Source organism: Pongo abelii, chromosome 16 (genome assembly GCF_028885655.2).
Source record: "Pongo abelii isolate AG06213 chromosome 16, NHGRI_mPonAbe1-v2.0_pri, whole genome shotgun sequence".
In the NCBI taxonomy this organism is placed as follows: domain Eukaryota; kingdom Metazoa; phylum Chordata; class Mammalia; order Primates; family Hominidae; genus Pongo; species Pongo abelii.
In genome coordinates, this window is record NC_072001.2 from 88,270,608 (window position 1) to 88,290,573 (window position 19,966).

General features: G+C 38.5%; 1 protein-coding gene across 1 annotated transcript in view; it reads right to left on the reverse strand.

Moving 5' to 3' along the window:
* LOC100432654 (ubiquitin-conjugating enzyme E2 Q2-like) overlaps positions 1–19,966 on the reverse strand; it is a 69,924-nt gene that overhangs the window by 4,036 nt on the left and 45,922 nt on the right. The window contains exons 5-8 of the mRNA XM_054531793.2: positions 12,617–12,756; positions 10,187–10,271; positions 7,660–7,744; positions 1,237–1,438 (exon numbers count right to left, since the gene is read on the reverse strand). Coding sequence (XP_054387768.1) covers positions 7,661–7,744; positions 10,187–10,271; positions 12,617–12,756 — 309 coding nt within the window. The 3' untranslated portion in view covers positions 1,237–1,438; position 7,660. The remainder of the gene's footprint in view (positions 1–1,236; positions 1,439–7,659; positions 7,745–10,186; positions 10,272–12,616; positions 12,757–19,966) is intronic.

Sequence of the window (19,966 nt, forward strand, 5' to 3'; positions counted from 1 at the left end):
AATTAAGTCCATGCTTAGCTTTTCTTTTTCTTTTTTGTTCAGATGGAGTTTATCTTTGTCACCCAGGCTGGAGCACAGTGGCATGATCTCAGCTCACTGCAACCTCTGCCTCCCAAGTTCAAGCGATTCTCCTGCCTCAGCCTCCTGAGTAGCTGAGATTACCAGTATGCACCACAACATCTGGCAAATTTTTTGTATTTTTGGTAGAGATGGGGTTTCACCATCTTGGCCAGGCTGGTCTCGAACTCCTGACCTCAAGTGATCCACCCGCCTCGGCCTCCCAAAGTGCTGGGATTATAGGTGTGTGTCACCGTGCCGGGTCCATGGTTAGCATATGATAATCAATGCAGAACTTACAGTTCTTAGTACTTTTAATCTCCTCTTACATAGCTGGCATTTCATATAATGAAAAACACTTTACTAGGAATCAGAAAATTTATTTGGGTAAGTCACAAGCTGACTTATTATTGAAATTATTCATCCAAATAATGAGGACCATAACACACTGTGGCAAAAAAGGATCAATGAAGAAACTATGTAACAGATTTTAAAACTGAAAATGGCATGATTCATAACCTCATGTATTTGTTTCGATTCTAGGTGGTATACTAAGATCATAAACTTACATTCTTGGGATTCTTACAACAAAACGTTGAAAAGCTATACTGGTCTATTTTATAATCACATTTTAAAATGTTTTCATACATTTATCCTGAATTTGCAGATTTTTATGCAAATCTTTTCTTTGATCATTTTTTTTCTCAAATAAGATTCTGAACAAAAAATGACCCATTTTCCTTTCCCTATGCTTATGGGGATATTGAGTCAACATACACAATTTTATAAACCAGCACATAAAACTAAAGCACAATACTTATGTCCTTTCTCCCCAAACAGTAAGGGCTTCATTAAAAAGACATTTTAATATTCAACTATGAAAAACAAAAGAACTATGGCTTGGTGGCTAGTAAAAGGCTGCTGTAGTGAGCAAGAGACACAAAGGTTAAACATTTACTATTTTTCAGTCTTGTGTTTATTTTGTATACGTAAGTATTTGGCTGGGTTACCTAACACTGAACTTCCAAAACTGACCATTAGGTTTTATGCCAAGAGAAGTACTTTTTATAGCAATTTTACTGCCAAAACCAAAACAGCCTAGAGAAGCTTTAAAGGTAACAAAATAGTACACAATTCTAAACAATTCTGCTTCACACCCAACCTGGGACTTCCACTCACCATAATAGTATATTCATGATCAACTTTGTAACAAGCTGTCAAAGGGAGACCTCTGACATCTGCTCACGAAGCAATCACTTCAGCATGTCCTGCTCTGCAGCAGAAAACACATGGGAATCACTCAGAACTCCAGATTTCCAACAGAGCAGCATTTCCCAGAGTAAGCCAGAAGACACCATCCTCTGAGATGCTGTCAGGAACACTAATAAACAAATTTGGGGAAAATAGAAAATGGCATTAAGGCTCCAAGAAGTCCTTTGGTAAAAGACATTTTGAAGCTGGCTTCCCCAAAACCTTGCAATCCCCACAAAATAAATATCTATTACCATACCACTATATTAGCACATTTGGGGAGATATGGCAAAGATTAGGCTGCAGGAGTCAGATAAGTAAACTCTTAAAACACAATATTGAAAAAAATAGAAATTTAAAAATTAAAACAGAAAAGCAAAAGATAAGTAAATAAATAAAAAATTTTAACAAACAACATTGGGCTGGGCAAAGTGCCTCAGACACACAGTCCTAATACTTTGTCAGTCTCAGTGGGGTGGATCGCTTTAGCTTGGGAGTTCGAGACCAACATGAGCAACATGGTGAAACCCTGTCTCTATCAAAAATACAAAAATTAGCTTGGTGTGCTGGCATACGCCTGCAGTCCCAGCTTCTCAGGAGACTAAGGTGGGAGGATGGCTTGAGCCCGGGGGGCAGAGGTTGCAGTGAGCTGTGACTGCACCACTCATTCCAGCCTGGGGCAACAGAGAAAGACCCTGTCTCAGTAAAATTCATTAATTAAATAATAAAACCAATATTCCTTTCCTGTGTGGGGAAACTCAAAATGAGCTCAGCACATCCATATGTAATACTAAGGTTTTTTTTTTTTTTTAAACCCACACTTCTTGTTTCTCTGAGCTTTTACACATGGATATCATGTCCAGGTAACTATTCCATAGTATCAACCTCACAGTTAATACGTATTCTGATTATACAGAATGATTCTTAACAGGATCTTAGCCCCCAAAACACATACATAAGTATGTAAAGCAAATACAACTAAAAATAACTGCAGCAACAAAGCTCTTCTGGAGAAAGTTCTGAAGTCTGAAGTAGTCACTCATATTTTTACCCTAAATGCAACTATTACTATCTCAACCATAGAAATGATCAAAGTAAGGGCTGGAGATATTTACATTTTAATCACCATAATGTGGATTATGTCACATAATGGAATTAGTCAGCTGAGTGTTTGAAAATCCTCAAGTTACTTTAAATTGCTCACACTTTGAGGGTCTACAGAACATTTCATAACTAACCTAGCAAACTGCGATCTCTTCCCCAGTTCTGTAAGACTTCCAATCACAAAAAAGAAGCAATACAAATTTCAGTAAAACTGCATGACAATTACCACTTGATTCTACTACACTGCAACTATCACCTCTAGAAGTAATCAGCCAGCTCCATAGGTCCATGATATTTCCCATGATTTTTCCTAGAAGTACTAATTAGGATTGCAGGTATGTGGGGATCACTCTGTAATCATAACATTCTCTAAACCTTCAATCTCAATTTACATTTGAAAAACCTTCAGTTTTTATGATAAAAAAGTGTGTATGAATATATATATAATGTGTGTGTGTATGTGTAAATATGTGCGTGTGTGTGTGTATATACATATATATAACACTAAAATATCTACCTATCAACAACATAATGCTTTATAACCACTGGTTCCAGATGTAGGCCCCAGAACAACAGTATCAGTTTCACCTGGGAACTTCTTGAAAATGTAAATGCTCAGACAACACCACAGACCTACTGAATCAAAAACCCTGAGACTAGCTCTCCAAAGGATTCTGGTGCACACTATATTAAAAAAAAAAATGTAGCCCAGGCACAGCAGCTCATGCCTGTCATCCCAGCACCTTGGGAGGACAAGGTGGGAGGATCACTTGAGCCCAGGAGTTCAAGAACAGCCAGAGCAACACAGTGAGACCTCATCTCTACAAAAAAATTTTTTAAACTAAAAAGAAAAAAAAAAAAAGCATTTAAAGTAATCATTTAAACTTATACTCCTGAGAGAACAGGTAATACCACGCAAACAAATGGAGGATCAAATGGAAAGTTATCCTAAAAAGCAAATAAGCAAGTTTAATTTTAAGAACATCGTTAATACTATATGCTATTTAGAAGATTTTAAAATAATCTATAAAAGACAATGTACATTTATTATCAGATAATGGGTGAGAGTCATAAAGGTAAAATAGGTACAGAAAAAATGAAATGAAAACCAAAGCAAATAAAAATGAAGTTAAAATCAGGCCCAAACAGAACAGTATTATGGTAAACTTATGTAACATATGAAGGGGTTTCACTTCAATAGAACTATATAAAGGAATCATTCCAATAATGATAGACTAGGTAACGTAGATCAATCGTCTCACTGAGAACTAGAAAGGTGGACAAAACATAATGATTACAGGGCTGAGAAAAGGGAATAGCAGAGAACAGGGTCTTCTTTTTTCTCCCTTGTGTTTTCTTCCAATGACAGCAGAGAAGAAGAGGTTAACAAGCTGAGTTAGGACTCACAGCCTCACAGAGCTCACAGGGAGATAAACATTGGAGCTCAGCATCCATCGAGGAGAGGCCCTGCTAAGTCTCCCACTCCTTAGGTTGGGAACCTGAAGAACAAACTGCAAATTGCCCTGACAGGGAATGATGGCCAGCTTTAATCATCTCAATCCCTGATTGTTAATTTCCAAGCCCCTGGCAGGGGAAATGTAAATCCTCTCTAGAGAAGAATATCATCCAAGGCTTCAAATTAGCTCTACAATTTTTCATATATAATGTCTATCACTAAAAATAAAAAGCCACATGAGACTTAAAGATGACATAACAGAAAACAAGAAAAGCAAACAACAGACACAAAACCACAAGGGATCAAGATAACAGAGTTAGCAGACACACTTCAAAATAACTCTGCTGAACATGAGCAAGGAAAGATGGGACAAGACTGAAAACCTGGCAGAGAAATGCAAATTATAAAATGAACCATATGAAATTCTGCTATTTAGAACTACCAAAACTGAAATTAATAACGTAATGGATAAGCTTAACCACAGCAGTAACCTAGCAGAAGACAGATTCAGTAAACTGGAAAAAGGTCAGAAAGACAAAAAGGTGGAAAATTGAGAAAATAAAAGACAATATATTGAAAAGTTTATCACATACGTAGAGCCCTGGAAGAAAAACAAGAATGGGACAGAAGCAAGAGCTGAAGATATGGTTGTGGAGAATTTCCCAAAACTGATAAAAGACTTCACAAGATTTAACCACCATAAACACTTTAAGAGAAACAATGGAAGCTGGCATAAGAGAATGATATCTGCAAGGTGCTGAAAGAAGGAAACTGCCAATCTAGAGACTTATGCTCAATGAAGATACTCTTCAATGATGAAATAAAAAATAAGGATTTTTTCTATCTGCAGACTCACACTAAAGGGAATACTAAAGGATATTTTCAGACAGGAGAAAGAGGATCCTCTACATCAAAACCTGGGGACTCTATTCCATAAGCTCTGTACCCTGGAACTCAGGAATCAAGATTTTACAGAAATAAAAAGAGTTCTTCAAGGAGGGGAAAATAAAGGTGGAGGGTGACTGGTAAAATGAAGTTTGAGTTACCTTAGTATATTTTAACTCAGAACCAGACTCTCAGGCTCTACAAGGATCACATGAAGTTGTCTGATTTCCCATTTAACATCTCAGCCTTCTAAGTTATTCTTAAAGATGAAAAACATTCTATTTTTCAAAGACTACATCACCAGATGGGTTTAAATAGTTACAAGTCACTTCCTTACGTTGAGTTGAAAATCACCTCTTTGTAATTTGACTTATTAGTTCTAGTTTTATGCCCTGTCTTCACCAAAAACAAATAAAAACTAATGCTTCCATATACATACTCCTTTCAAGTAGTTGAAGACAATCTATCATGAACCAGAACCTCCATGTTTTCCTCTCCAAATCCAGTTTCACCAGCTATCCTAGGACATGGAAAAGAATCTCTTCCCAATCCTGGCTATTATTCTCTAAATGAACCTACCTTATCTAAGTAGACCTTTCTTAAAGTGCTACCTCAGAATTCAATTCAGTAATTCTGATGTTGCCTATAACATCAGAAAACGACTTCCTTAAAAGTACAGCAAGTTGGATTTACCAAGTTGCTGACCAGGGTGCATTCCCTCCTGCAGTCACTCCCATCTTTGTGTTATACTTTATCTCAAGTTCCATTTTGCTTATTATTCATGACTCTGAAGTTGCCACTGTGGGCATCAGAGGCCATAAACATATTGTTCTGGCTCTTTCCTGTAAATCTTTCTGAGTCACACCTGCTATTCTCCATAGTCTGTGAATCCCGATACTAATAACTTGGCAATTCAGATTAAGGTCCTGTTCAGAAGGTCAGTTAGCTCAAGGCAATCACATTCTTCCCAGGCCTCTTAAGAAATACTCCAACCCCAGAAAAGGCCCTTCTTTCTGGTATCAGGAGCCATGGGCCACAAACACAAATCCAGTAGCATTTCAGCCACTTACCTCCCAGATCATCCCCTCCCTGAAGTTCTAACTACAGCAGGAAAAAATAATGAAAACACCACCTGCAGTCACAAATCCTCCAGTTTCCTGGCCAAGATTTCATATTCCCTGCAAGATACCTCCCAAAGAGGACACGACAAGGGAGGGGCACAGAGGGTGCTACAGGTACTGAAAAGATTCTATTTCTTTTTTATTTTTATCTTTTGAGATGGAGTTTCACTCTTCTCACCCAGGCTGGAGTGCAATGGTGCAATCTTGGCTCACTGCAACCTCTGCCTCCTAGGTTCAAGTGATTCTCCCACCTCAGCCTCCCAAGTAGCTGGGATTACAGGCACCTGCCACCACACCTGGCTAATTTTTGTATTTTTAGTAGAGATGGGGTTTCACCATGCTGGCCGGGCTGGTCTCAAACTGCTGTCCTCAGGTGATCCACCTGCCTCGGTCTCCCAAAGAGCTGGGATTATGGGCGTGGGCCACCACGCCCAGCCAAAGGATCTATTTCTTAAGTTTGGTGTTGCGCATATGTTCATATGATTTAATGTTTTCTTAAAAAAATGGTATCTTCCTGTTTCTTGTGTGTGTGTTTTTTTTGTTGTAGGCCTGCATGCTTCATTCGTTTACCCAAATGAATCCGTAAAGAAGTAGCCACTAGCAACTTCAGTCAATATATACTGGATTCATACTTCAGGAAGATAACTCAGTTGACAACCACAACAGTTTCTATGATTACAAAACTGAGAGAAAATACGAACATTAGGGTCGTTTCAAGAAAGTTCAATCATAAGATATATTCCCAAGCAAAAATACACACATGAAAAAGCTAAGTAAGAAGCTTTTAGAAAACTACTACCATCTTTACAGTAAGTACAACAAAGTGTTCTTTTATGTCTTTGTGTGTTTCATCAAAATACTTCATATAGCCATAGATTTTAAAACATTACATCTTATCTAGATTCCATATTAGATCATTCACATTTTTCCTAGATTCCATTCTTATTCTTTTGTAATCTTTATTTTTAGTATCTTAAAAGTACTTTATTAAATATAACACATTCAGAAAAGTACACAAAATATACTTTAAGGTAGACCTTAACAAGTTATTCTAAGTTATTTGCCCATGTAACCACCAACCTGGTCCAGAAATATATTCCAGCCAGTATCCAAGAAGCCCACAGATGTACCTTTCAGTTCACACCTCCCTACCTCCCACCTAGATGGACTCCTTACCCTACCCTGTGTGTAATCACCTCTTTTTTCTTGGTAGTTTTACTGCCCAAGTATGAACCCATAAATAAGTGTTTCTCAGTTTTCTTTTCATTTATGTTCTATGGCCTTTTGGAAGGCAGCAGACCATTGTAATAGGTCAGATTTTCTTTCACTCTGAGGACCAATTTTCACTCCACTGCAGGCGATATTGCTTCCACTAAGAATGTATGTCCTAACCAACATTAGTTTTGCCTATTTTTGAACTCTATATAGAGGAAATTGTACAAAATAGGTTTTGGGGGTCTGGTCTCTTTTGCTTAACATAGTGTTCAAGATTCGCTCATCTTGTCCCACATGACTGTAAGCCATTTTATGAATACCACAATTCTCCATTTTATTGGAATGAACATTTGGGTTATTTTCTGTTTGGGGCTACTATAAACGATGCTGCTCTGAACATTCCTGTGTCTCCTGGCACCTGTGTACTCATTTCTTGTGTAGTATATATCCACGAGATTCCTGAACCATAGGGTATGAGTATCTTCCACTTTACCAAACTATTTTCCAAAACACTTGTACAAATATATACCCCCATTCATAGGATATAGAGTCTCATAAAAATTTTCTTACCTTAAAACGTAAGCAAAATGTCTCCTATCCCTTCTTTTTCTTTTAAGATCTGAAGATCACTGTGCAAAGGACTATCAGGGTCAACCTTGAGAATTCCAAAACAAAAAACAATTCAAACAAAAAGATTATTATTATTATTATTATTAATTTTACTAACTCAAAAATGAACCAATCTGAAAGCTAAGATATAGCACCTAGGTAATTTCCAGAAAGAGGAGACCTTAAGCTGCTTTATATCCCCAGGAAAACTAGAGGCCACTATAGCTTCCAGCTCCTTTACAATAAATGTCCCAAAGAGATTATAATAGCCTCAATCTAATCTAATAAGGGGGTTCAGAGTTTGCAGTCATTCTAAAGGAAAACAGTCGCATGTATATAATTTTCTCAAGAATTCAAAAAAAGTTTCATATGCTTTCCTAAACTTGTATTACTAGCCAAGTTGTTCAAGGAGAAAAATTTGCCATGGACAGAGCTGTCAAAAAAGTTAAATCAATAAAAAATTGGTATTTTTCTACAACTGTTCTATATATACATATATAAATATGTATCCCACCCCCCACTCTCCCTTTTTTTGTGTTTTATGACACAGGGTGTCTCAATCTGTCACCCAGGCTGGAATATAATGGTGCAATCACAGCTCATTGCAGCCTTGACTTTTCCAAGCTCAAAAGATCTTCCTGCCTCAGTCTCCCACCACCCCTAGTAGCTGGGACTATAAGTGTACTCCACCTATATATTTTAAAAGTAATAACAAAACTACCTCCACAATAAGAGTTGATTATGTTGCTTTCAAAACTGGGGGAAAAAAATCACAAAGTCAACTTGGCAATCATTCTCTGTATATGAAATGTATTACTTGTATTAAATTATCAAGCAATATTGCTCAAGCTTTTTCCCAGAAGATAAAAATCATGCAAATATTCACTCTATCATGAAGATGACAAAATAAAATTCCAATGGACCTATAAAAACAACTTCTTTAATTCCACAAAACAAGCAAACTCATCCTATCTTACCCCCTACATCTTTTGGAACTTGATTACATTTGAGTTTCACAAAATAAAGCTAGTAAACATTTCCATTTCTGTCCAGTTTTAAGAAATGACATTTTTTTCTTTTTATTATTATTATTATATTATTATACTTTAGGCTCTATGGTACATGTGCGCAACGTGCAGGTAAGTTACATATGTATACATGTGCCATGCTGGTGCACTGCACCCACCAACTCGTCATCTAGCATTAGGTATATCTCCCAGTGCTATCCATCCCCCCTCCCCCCACCCCACAACAGTCCCCGAAGTGTGATGTTCCCCTTCCTGTGTCCATGTGTTCTCACCGTTCAATTCCCACCTATGAGTGATAATATGCGGTGTTTGGCTTTTTATCCTTGAGATAGTTTACTGAGAATGAAGATTTCCAATTTCATTCATGTCCCTACAAAGGACATGAACTCATCATTTTTTATGGCTGCATAGTATTCCATGGTGTATATGTGCCACATTTTCTTAATCCAGTCTATCATTGTTGGACATTTGGGTTGGTTCCAAGTCTTTGCTATTGTGAATAATGCCGCAATAAACATACGTGTGCATGTGTCTTTATAGCAGCATGATTTATAGTCCTTTGGGTATATACCCAGTAATGGGATGGCTGGGTCAAATGGAATTTCTAGTTCTAGATCCCTGAGGAATCGCCACACTGACTTCCACAAGGGTTGAACTAGTTTACAGTCCCACCAACAGTGTAAAAGTGTTCCTATTTCTCCACATCCTCTCCAGCACCTGTTGTTTCCTGACTTTTGAATGATTGCCATTCTAACTGGTGTGAGATGGTATCTCATTGTGGTTTTGATTTGCATTTCTCTGATGGCCAGTGATGGTGAGCATTTTTTCATGTGTTTTTTGGCTGCATAAATGTCTTCTTTTGAGAAGTGTCTCTTCATGTCCTTCGCCCACTTTTTGATGGGGTTGTTTGTCTTTTTCTTGTAAATTTGTTGGAGTTCATTGTAGATTCTGGATATTAGCCCTTTGTCAGATGAGTAGGTTGTGAAAACTTTCTCCCATTTTGTAGGTTGCCTGTTCACTCTGATGGTAGTTTCCTTTGCTGTGCAGAAGCTCTTTAGTTTAATTGGATCCCATTTGTCAATTTTGGCTTTTGTTGCCATTGCTTTTGGTGTTTTAGACATGAAGTCCTTGCCCATGCCTATGTCCTGAATGGTATTGCCTAGGTTTTCTTCTAGGGTTTTTATGGTTTTAGGTCTAACATTTAAGTCTTTAATCCATCTTGAATTGATTTTTGTATAAGGTGTAAGGAAGGGATCCAGTTTCAGCTTTCTACATATGGCTAGCCAGTTTTCCCAGCACCATTTATTAAATAGGGAATCCTTTCCCCATTTCTTGTTTTTGTCAGGTTTGTCAAAGATAAGATAGTTGTAGATATGTGGCATTAAGAAATGACATTTATAATCTGACAACAGAAAAGAACAAAAGAACGATAAGAAGAGCAGGGATTTAGAGATCCTTACCTGTCTTATAACTCTGTGATCTGTATAAGTCCCTGAGCTCTTTCTTAACTCTATCTGAAGCTTGCACTGACCCAGACACTGCAGCCTGAAACACAAAGGCCACTGTTTACCAGGGTCTACTGAGCCAACTAATTTAAACATTTAAGGTATTTCAATCTGCTCTAAAAGATTACAGTAGCCAGGCACGGTGGCTCACACCTATAATCCCAGCACTGTGGGAGGCTGACGGGGGGGCGGATCACTTGCGGCCAAGAGTTTGAAACCAGCCTGGCCATCAGGATGAAACCCCATCTCTAATAAAAAAATACAAAAGTTGGCCGGGCATGGTTGCACGTGCCTGTAGTCCCAGCTACTTGGGAAGCTGAGGCAAGATAATCACTTGAACCTGGGAGGTGGAGGTAGTAGTGAGCTGAGATGGTGCCACTGAACTCTGGCCTGGGCCACAGAGCGAGACTCCATCTCAAAAGAAAAAAAAAGAAAAAGATTACAACAAAAATGGATCACCACTCAACAATTTAAGAAGTAAAAGAAAAAAGTCCAATTAAATGAAGCATTATGAAGTTTCAAGGAAATATAAAACTAGACACAAGTCTGGTTCATTTCCGTTTTCCTATCACCTAAAAAACTCTAGCCAACATGTTCAGATCACCATGGACTCCACGATAGCATAGAATTCAGTATGAGTCTATTCCAAACCCCAGCAATTTTTGAAAATACTCAAGGTGACACAATATTAAGTAAAATAGGCTTCCATTCATAAGACTACAAGCAAGAATATTACACAGATGGTCTAGTTCACACATGAAGACACTGAGAACCATGTGTGCCTACATGCAACTGGTTTCAGTTTTTCAGTGCAGGGACTTCTCTGAAGATGAAAACACATCAATATCTTATCCTAAGACTAAATAGAAATGGAACTACTTTTTGGTCATGTGAAACTAAAGGTTTTAAAGACTGCACTAGACTTTGAAGGGGGAAAAAAAATCAAGTTTATAAAAATATTACCTCCTAGCTATGTAACACTGAACTCATTTCATATCTATAAAATATGAGAAGTTTTTCCTATCTCTAAAATATAAAGAGCACCTATTTCACACAGTGGCTATAATGACTAAATGAAAAGATCTATAAAGTATAAAGTATTTAGCATAGTATCGGTCATGCAAAATTATTGAATAATTTGTACTTGTTTTGAAGATAACTCAAACTGGAATTGATCACAAGACACAGAAAGTACAGTAACATTAATTCAAATGCTACAATCTTAGTTTTTTAAATAATCAAGATATGGGGATTAACTAAATTTCTTTGCTGTATGAAAAATTACCAATTAAATTAATATACAAATAACATTGAAGGAGGGAGAGTTATCTATCTGATTTCAACACTTGGCATCTGCTTGCCTAACAATTCATTCCCTGTTTTGGAGAACCTGTGCCCAAGACAAAGTAACTGGTCCTCGGATATTGTGGAGTTGGCAAATGGCTCTAATACAAGGCAGGAAGCAGTCAGTGTTCAGACAATCATTTGATGTTTCCCTACTCTGTCTAAGCATTTTATGTATATACATGCATCATTTTATTTTTCACAGCAACCATCCAAAAGATATGTACTGTCTATCCATATTTTAGAGTTGAGCAAAGTGAAACCATAAAAGGTGTGTCTGTCACCAAGCTCAGTGTTCCTTTCCCATCCTGCCGCTTCACATTAAAGAGACGTTAAGTCAAGAGAGAAACATTACTTTTGGTTTGGTCAGAGCAGGATGGATCAAAGTCAGCTTCATGAAGGAGAAATAATTTGAGTTGTGTTTTGTAGGAAAGAATGAACTTGAATTTACAGATGCCACAGAAGGAAGGTAAGCAGAGAACACAGCATAGACAAGCTGGAAAGGGGCATATACAGGGATCAGCAGGTGGTTCCAGGATGTGAAGAGCAGATGAACAGGTAAAAAGTGGCTATTCACAGATGAGAAAGATAACCTTGAGAAACAAAGCATATGAGCGTGGCTAGACCTGGTGGCTCATGTCTGTAATCCCAGCACTTGGGCAGGCCAAGGTAGCAGGACTGCTTGAACTCAGGTGTTCAAGACCAACATGTTTAACATAGTGAGACCTCATCTCTACTAAAAATCAAAAAAATTAGTCTAGTGTGGTGGCACATGACTATAGTCTGAGACACTTGGGAGGCTGAGGTAGGAGGACCGCTGGAGCCTGGGAGATAAAGGCTACAGTGTACTATGATTGTGCCACTGCACTCTAGCCCAGGTGACAGAGCAAGACCCTGTCTCACAACCAATAAACATATGACTGAATCCACCACTAAGGCAGGAATGGAGGAGGAGAGCAGCTGAGATTGGCATGTTCACGAATTGCCTGGTATTAACTATAATTACTAAACCAAAAAGTCCAGATATTTATACACACTTACACATTTAAATGGCCTTGCCTTTCAGTCTTCCTAATTTTCTCTAACATCGCCCAATTTTCTTTTTCAGTTCCTTCATCCTCCAACTTCTTCTCACTAATAGGCTCTTCTTTCATCTCACAGTGATCTAAGTCTTCTATATCCTGCAAAAAGAAGAAAAATATTAGCTGATTCAACCCACTTTCCTTCAGCAGTTTCTTATGCCAAAACTTAAATTATTCTTCACTCAGTGGGGGACAGGACACAGAATATATCTATCCTATGGGGAGAGAGAAAAAGCCCCCACATTCCATTCAAGAGGCTCCCACCTTTTATATCCTGTATTTTATTTAAAAGCTAGACTCTGGGGAAAGCAGATTTACAAGCTTTACAAAGTCACAACCATTATGAAATAAGCCATCATTTATTTATTTACTTCTTTATTTAATTTATTTTATTTTTGTAAGATAGTCTCACTCTGTCACTCAGGCAGGAGTATAGTGGGGCGATCTTTGTTCACTGCAACCTCTGCCTCCCAGGTTCAAGTGATTCTCATGCCTCAGTCTCCTGAGTAGCTGGGATTACAGACGTACACCACGCCCAGCTAATTTCTTTGTATTTTTAGTAGATTCAGGGTTTCAACATGTTGGCCAGGCTGGTCTCAAACTTCTGACGTCAAGTGATCTGCCCACCTCAGCCTCCCAAAGTGCTGGGATTACCGGCGTGAGACACCATGCCCGGCCAAGCCATCTTTTAAATCTCCTCTTAAGAGGAACCTTTGAAACAGTTTAGCAGCAGGTGTCAAGAACCTTAACTGTTCATAGTTTGTTCCAGAAACTCGACTTCTAGAACTGTATGACGAGAAACTAGTCTAAGATGTAAACACAAATTTAGGCATAAGGATACCTATTTCAACCTTGCAACCACAAAAACAAACACAAAATCTGCATGTGCAAAAATAGCAAAACAGTTAACTCAATTCCATGAACTATTAAGAGGCCACTGAAATACCAACACAGCATAATTTCTCCTGTATTGAAAAACTTTGAAATGAAAAATGGATTACACAAAGGAATAGAAAGAATTTCAATTATGCTGAAATAAGCACAGAAAAAGACCAGAACTTATATTGAAATGTTAATCTCAATTAATTTTAGTTGTTATCTCTGGAGACATTTGGTGCTTTCCCCTAATTTCCAAGTTTATGGTTTTACGTAGTAAGCACCTATTGATGTTCATAACTTAAAAATAAGTTAGAAAAAGAATTTGATCTCAGGTGCTCAAGAGGCTGAAACAGAAGCACTGTTTGTGCCCAGGAGTTTGAGGCTGCAGTAAGCTATGATCATGCCACTGCATTCCAGCCTGGGTGACAGTGACCCTATCTCAAAAACTAATAATAATTTCAAAAGAATCTGAATAATACCCCCAGAACAACATCTTTATTCACATCATTCTGCTCCTTCCCCTTCCCATACTATCTGCTTTTACACATATACAAATATATGCAGAATTGTTTAAATCCTAACTTTTTTCAATTACCTTATATTTCTACTTCAATTGCCAAAATCTCTAAAGGGGTAGTTTATATTTATCTCGATTTTTTTTCCCAAGCCGGCTAATTCACTGATTTCTAGACCAGATTACTGACTAACTTCACTCAAACTCTGCCCATGAGTCTGTACTTCATGGAGCTCCCTTCTCCCTGTGTGCACCTTTCAGCCCTGATCTTCCACCCACACTTGTTTTCCCCACAATGCTCACAAGTGCCTTTGGCCTGTATTTCCACCTGTACCTTCAACTTCAGTCACGTTCCCATTCACAAAACTTCTCCACTTAAGTATGTTTTTTTCCATTTTTTTAAAAAAATTATTATTATACTTTAAGTTTTAGGGTACATGTGCACAATGTGCAGGTTAGTTACATATGTATACATGTGCCATGTTGGTGTGCTGCACCCATTAACTCGTCATTTAGCATTAGGTATATCTCCTAATGCTATCCCTCCCCCCTTCCCCCACCCCACAACAGTCCCCAGAGTGTGATGTTCCCTTTCCTGTGTCCATGTGTTCTCATTGTTCAATTCCCATCTATGAGTGAGAACATGCGGTGTTTGGTTTTTTGTCCTTGCGATAGTTTACTGAGAATGATGATTTCCAGTTTCATCCATGTCCCTGCAAAGGACATGAACTCATCATTTTTTATGGCTGCATAGTATTCCATGGTGTATATATGCCACATTTTCTTAATCCAGTCTATCATTGTTGGACATTTGTGTTGGTTCCAAGTCTTTGCTATTGTGAATAGTGCCGCAATAAACATATGTGTGTGTGTGTCTTTATAGCAACATGATTTATAGTCCTTTGGGTATATACACCCAGTAATGGGATGGCTGGGTCAAATGGTAATTCTAGTTCTAGATCCCTGAAGAATCGCCACACTGACTTCCACAATGGTTGGACTAGTTTACAGTCCCACCAAGAGTGTAAAAGTCTTCCTATTTCTCCACATCCTCTCCAGCACCTATTGTTTCCTGACTTTTTAATGATTGCCATTCTAATTGGTGTGAGATGGTATCTCATTGTGGTTTTGATTTGCATTTCTCTGATGGCCAGTGATGCTGAGCATTTTTTCACGTGTCTTTTGGCTGCATAAATTTCTTCTTTTGAGAAGTGTCTGTTCATATCCTTTGCCCACTTTTTGATGGGGTTGTTTCTTTCTTGCAAATTTGTTGGAGTTCATTGTAGATTCTGAATATTAGGCCTTTGTCAGATGAGTAGGTTGCGAAAATTTTCTCCCATTTTGTAGGTTGCCTGTTCACTCTGATGATAGTTTCTTTTGCTGTGCAGAAGCTCTTTAGTTTAATTAGATCCCATTTGTCAATTTTGGCTTTTGTTGCCATTGCTTTTGGTGTTTTAGACATGAAGTCCTTGCCCATGCCTATGTCCTGAATGGTAATGCCTAGGTTTTCTTCTAGGGTTTTTATGGTTTTAGGTCTAACGTTTAAGTCTTTAATCCATCTTGAATTAATTTTTGTATAAGGTGTAAGGAAGGGATCCAGTTTCAGCTTTCTACATATGGCTAGCCAGTTTTCCCAGCACCATTTATTAAATAGGGAATCCTTTCCCCATTGCTTGTTTTTCTCAGGTTTGTCAAAGATCAGATAGTTGTAGATATGCGGCGTTATTTCTGAGGGCTCTGTTCAGTTCCATTGATCTATATCTCTGTTTTGGTACCAGTACCATGCTGTTTTGGTTACTGTAGCCTTGTAGTATAGTTTGAAGTCAGGTAGCGTGATGCCTCCAGCTTTGTTCTTTTGGCTTAGGATTGACTTGGCGATGCGGGCTCTTTTTTGGTTCCATATGAACTTTAAAGTAGTTTTTTCCAATTCTGTGAAGAAAGTCATTGGTAGCTTGATGGGGATGGCATTGAATCTATAAATTACCTTGGGCAGTATGGCCATTTTCACGATATTGATTCTTCCTACCCATGAGCATGGAATGTTCTTCCATTTCTTTGTATCCTCTTTTATTTCATTGAGCAGTGGTTTGTAGTTCTCCTTGAAGAGGTCCTTCATGTCCCTTGTAAGTTGAATTCCTAAGTATTTTATTCTCTTTGAAGCAATTGTGAATGGGAGTTCACTCATGATTTGGCTCTCTGTTTGTCTGTTATTGGTGTATAAGAACGCTTGTGATTTTTGTACATTGATTTTGTATCCTGAGGCTTTGCTGAAGTTGCTTATCAGCTTAAGGAGATTTTGGGCTGAGACAATGGGGTTTTCTAGATATACAATCATGTCATCTGCAAACAGGGACAATTTGACTTCCTCTTTTCCTAATTGAATACCCTTTATTTCCTTCTCCTGCCTGATTGCCCTGGCCAGAACTTCTAACACTATGTTGAATAGGAGTGGTGAGACAGGGCATCCCTGTCTTGTGCCAGTTTTCAAAGGGAATGCTTCCAGTTTTTGCCCATTCAGTATGATATTGGCTGTGGGTTTGTCATAGATAGCTCCTATTATTTTGAGATAAGTCCCATCAATACCTAATTTATTGAGAGTTTTTAGCATGAAGGGTTGTTGAATTTTGTCAAAGGCCTTTTCTGCATCTATTGAGATAATCATGTGGTTTTTGTCTTTGGTTCTGTTTATGTGCTGGATTACATTTATTGATTTGCATATATTGAACCAGCCTTGCATCCCAGGGATGAAGCCCACTTGATCATGGTAGATAAGCTTTTTGATGTGCTGCTGGATTTGGTTTGCCATTATTTTATCGAGGATTTTTGCATCAATGTTCATCAAGGATATTGGTCTAAAATTCTCTTTTTTGGTTGTGTCTCTGCCCGGCTTTGGTATCAGGATGATGCTGGCCTCATAAAATGAGTTAGGGAGGATTCCCTCTTTTTCTATTGATTGTATTGATTGGAATAGTTTCAGAAGGAATGGTACCAGTTCCTCCTTGTACCTCTGGTAGAATTCGGCTGTGAATCCATCTGGTCATGGACTCTTTTTGGTTGGTAAGCTATTGATTATTGCCACAATTTCAGAGCCTGTTATTGGTCTATTCAGAGATTCAACTTCTTCCTGGTTTAGTCTTGGGAGAGTGTATGTGTCGAGGAATTTATCCATTTCTTCTAGATTTTCTAGTTTATTTGCGTAGAAGTGTTTGTAGTATTCTCTGATGGTAGTTTGTATTTCTGTGGGATTGGTGGTGATATCTCCTTTATCATTTTTTATTGCGTCTATATGATTCTTCTCTCTTTTTTTATTAGTCTTGCTAGCAGTCTATCAATTTTGTTGATCCTTTCAAAAAACCAGCTCCTGGATTCATTAATTTTTTTAAGGGTTTTTTTGTCTCTATTTCCTTCAGTTCTACTCTGATTTTAGTTATTTCTTGCCTTCTGCTAGCTTTTGAATGTGTTTGCTCTTGCTTTTCTAGTTCTTTTAATTGTGATGTTAGGGTGTCAATTTTGGATCTTTTCTGCTTTCTCTTGTGGGCATTTAGTGCTATAAATTTCCCTCTACACTGCTTTGAATGTGTCCCAGAGATTCTGGTATGTTATGTCTTTGTTCTCATTGGTTTCAAAGAACATCTTTATTTCTGACTTCATTTCGTTATGTACCCAGTAGTCATTCAGGAGCAGGTTGTTCAGTTTCCATGTAGTTGAGTGGTTTTGAGTGAGTTTCTTAATCCTGAGTTCTAGTTTGATTGCACTGTGGTCTGCGAGACAGTTTGTTACAATTTCTGTTCTTTTACATTTGCTGAGGAGAGCTTTACTTCCAACTATGTGGTCAATTTTGGAATAGGTGTGGTGTGGTGCTGAAAAAAATGTATATTCTGTTGATTTGGGGTGGAGAGTTCTGTAGATGTCTATTAGGTCCGCTTGGTGCAGAGCTGAGTTCAATTCCTGGGTATCCTTGTTAACTTACTGTCTCGTTGATCTAATGTTGACAGTGGGGTGTTAAAGTCTCCCATTATTATTGTGTGGGAGTCTAAGTCTCTTTGTAGGTCACTCAGGACTTGCTTTATGAATCTGGGTGCTCCTGTATTGGGTGCATATATATTTAGGATACTTAGCTCTTCTTGTTGAATTGATCCCTTTACCATTATGTAACGGCCTTCTTTGTCTCTTTTGATCTTTGTTGGTTTCCAGTCTGTTTTATCAGAGACTAGGATTGCAACCCCTGCCTTTTTTTGTTTTCCATTTGCTTGGTAGATCTTCCTCCATCCTTTTATTTTGAGCCTATGTGTGTCTCTGCATGTGAGATGGGTTTCCTGAATACAGCACACTGATGGGTCTTGACTCTTTATCCAATTTGCCAGTCTGTGTCTTTTAATTGGAGCATTTAGTCCATTTACATTTAAAGTTAATATTGTTATGTGTGAATTTGATCCTGTCATTATGATGTTAGCTGGTTATTTTGCTCGTTAGTTGATGCAGTTTCTTCCTAGTCCTGATGGTCTTTACATTTTGGCATGATTTTGCAGCGGCTGGTACCAGTTGTGCCTTTCCATGTGTAGTGCTTCCTTCAGGAGCTCTTTTAGGGCAGGCCTGGTGGTGACAAAAATCTCTCAGCATTTGCTTGTCTGTAAAGTATTTTATTTCTCCTTCACTTATGAAGCTTAGTTTGGCTGGATATGAAATTCTGGGTTGAAAATTCTTTTCTTTAAGAATGTTGAATATTGGCCCCCACTCTCTTCTGGCTTGTAGAATTTCTGCCGAGAGATCCGCTGTTAGTCTGATGGGCTTCCCTTTGTGGGTAACCCGACCTTTCTCTCTGGCTGCCCTTAACATTTTTTCCTTCATTTCAACTTTGGTGAATCTGACAATTATCTGTCTTGGAGTTGCTCTTCTCGAGGAGTATCTTTGTGGTGTTCTCTGTATTTCCTGAATCTGAATGTTGGCCTGCCTTGCTAGATTGGGGAAGTTCTCCTGGATAATATCCTGCAGAGTGTTTTCCAACTTGGTTCCATTCTCCCTGTCACTTTCAGGTACACCAATCAGACGTAGATTTGGTCTTTTCACATAGTCCCATATTTCTTGGAGGCTTTGTTCATTTCTTTTTATTCTTTTTTCTCTAAACTTCCCTTGTCACTTCATTTCATTCATTTCATCTTCCATCACTGATACCCTTTCTTCCAGTTGGTTGCATCAGCTCCTGAGGCTTCTGCATTCTTCACGTAGTTCTCGAGCCTTGGCTTTCAGCTCCATCAGCTCCTTTAAGCACTTCTCTGTATTGGTTATTCTAGTTATACATTCGTCTAAAGTTTTTTCAAAGTTTTCAACTTCTTTGCCTTTGGTTTGAATTTCCTCCTGTAGCTCAGAGTAGTTTGATTGTCTGAAGGCTTCTTCCCTCAACTCATCAAAGTCATTCTCCGTCCAGCTTTGTTCCTTTGCTGGTGAGGAACTGCACTCCTTTGGAGGAGGAGAGGCACTCTGCTTTTTAGAGTTTCCAGTTTTTCTGCTCTGTTTTTTCCCCATCTTTGTGGTTTTATCTACTTTTGGTCTTTGATGATGGTATTGTACAGATGGGTTTTTGGTGTGGATGTCCTTTCTGTTTGTTAGTTTTCCTTCTAACAGACAGGACCCTCAGCTGCAGGTTTGTTGGAGTTTGCTAAAGGTCCACTCCAGACCCTGTTTGCCTGGGTATCAGCAGTGGTGTCCGCAGAACCGCGGATTTTCATGATCTGCGAATGCTGCTGTCTGATCGTTCCTCTGGAAGTTTTGTCTCAGAGGAGTACCCGGCCATGTGAGGTGTCAGTCTGCCCCTACTGGGGGGTGCCTCCCAGTTAGGCTGCTCGGGGGTCGGGGGTCAGGGACCCACTTGAGGAGGCAGTCTGCCCGTTCTCAGATCTCCAGCTGTGTGCTGGGAGA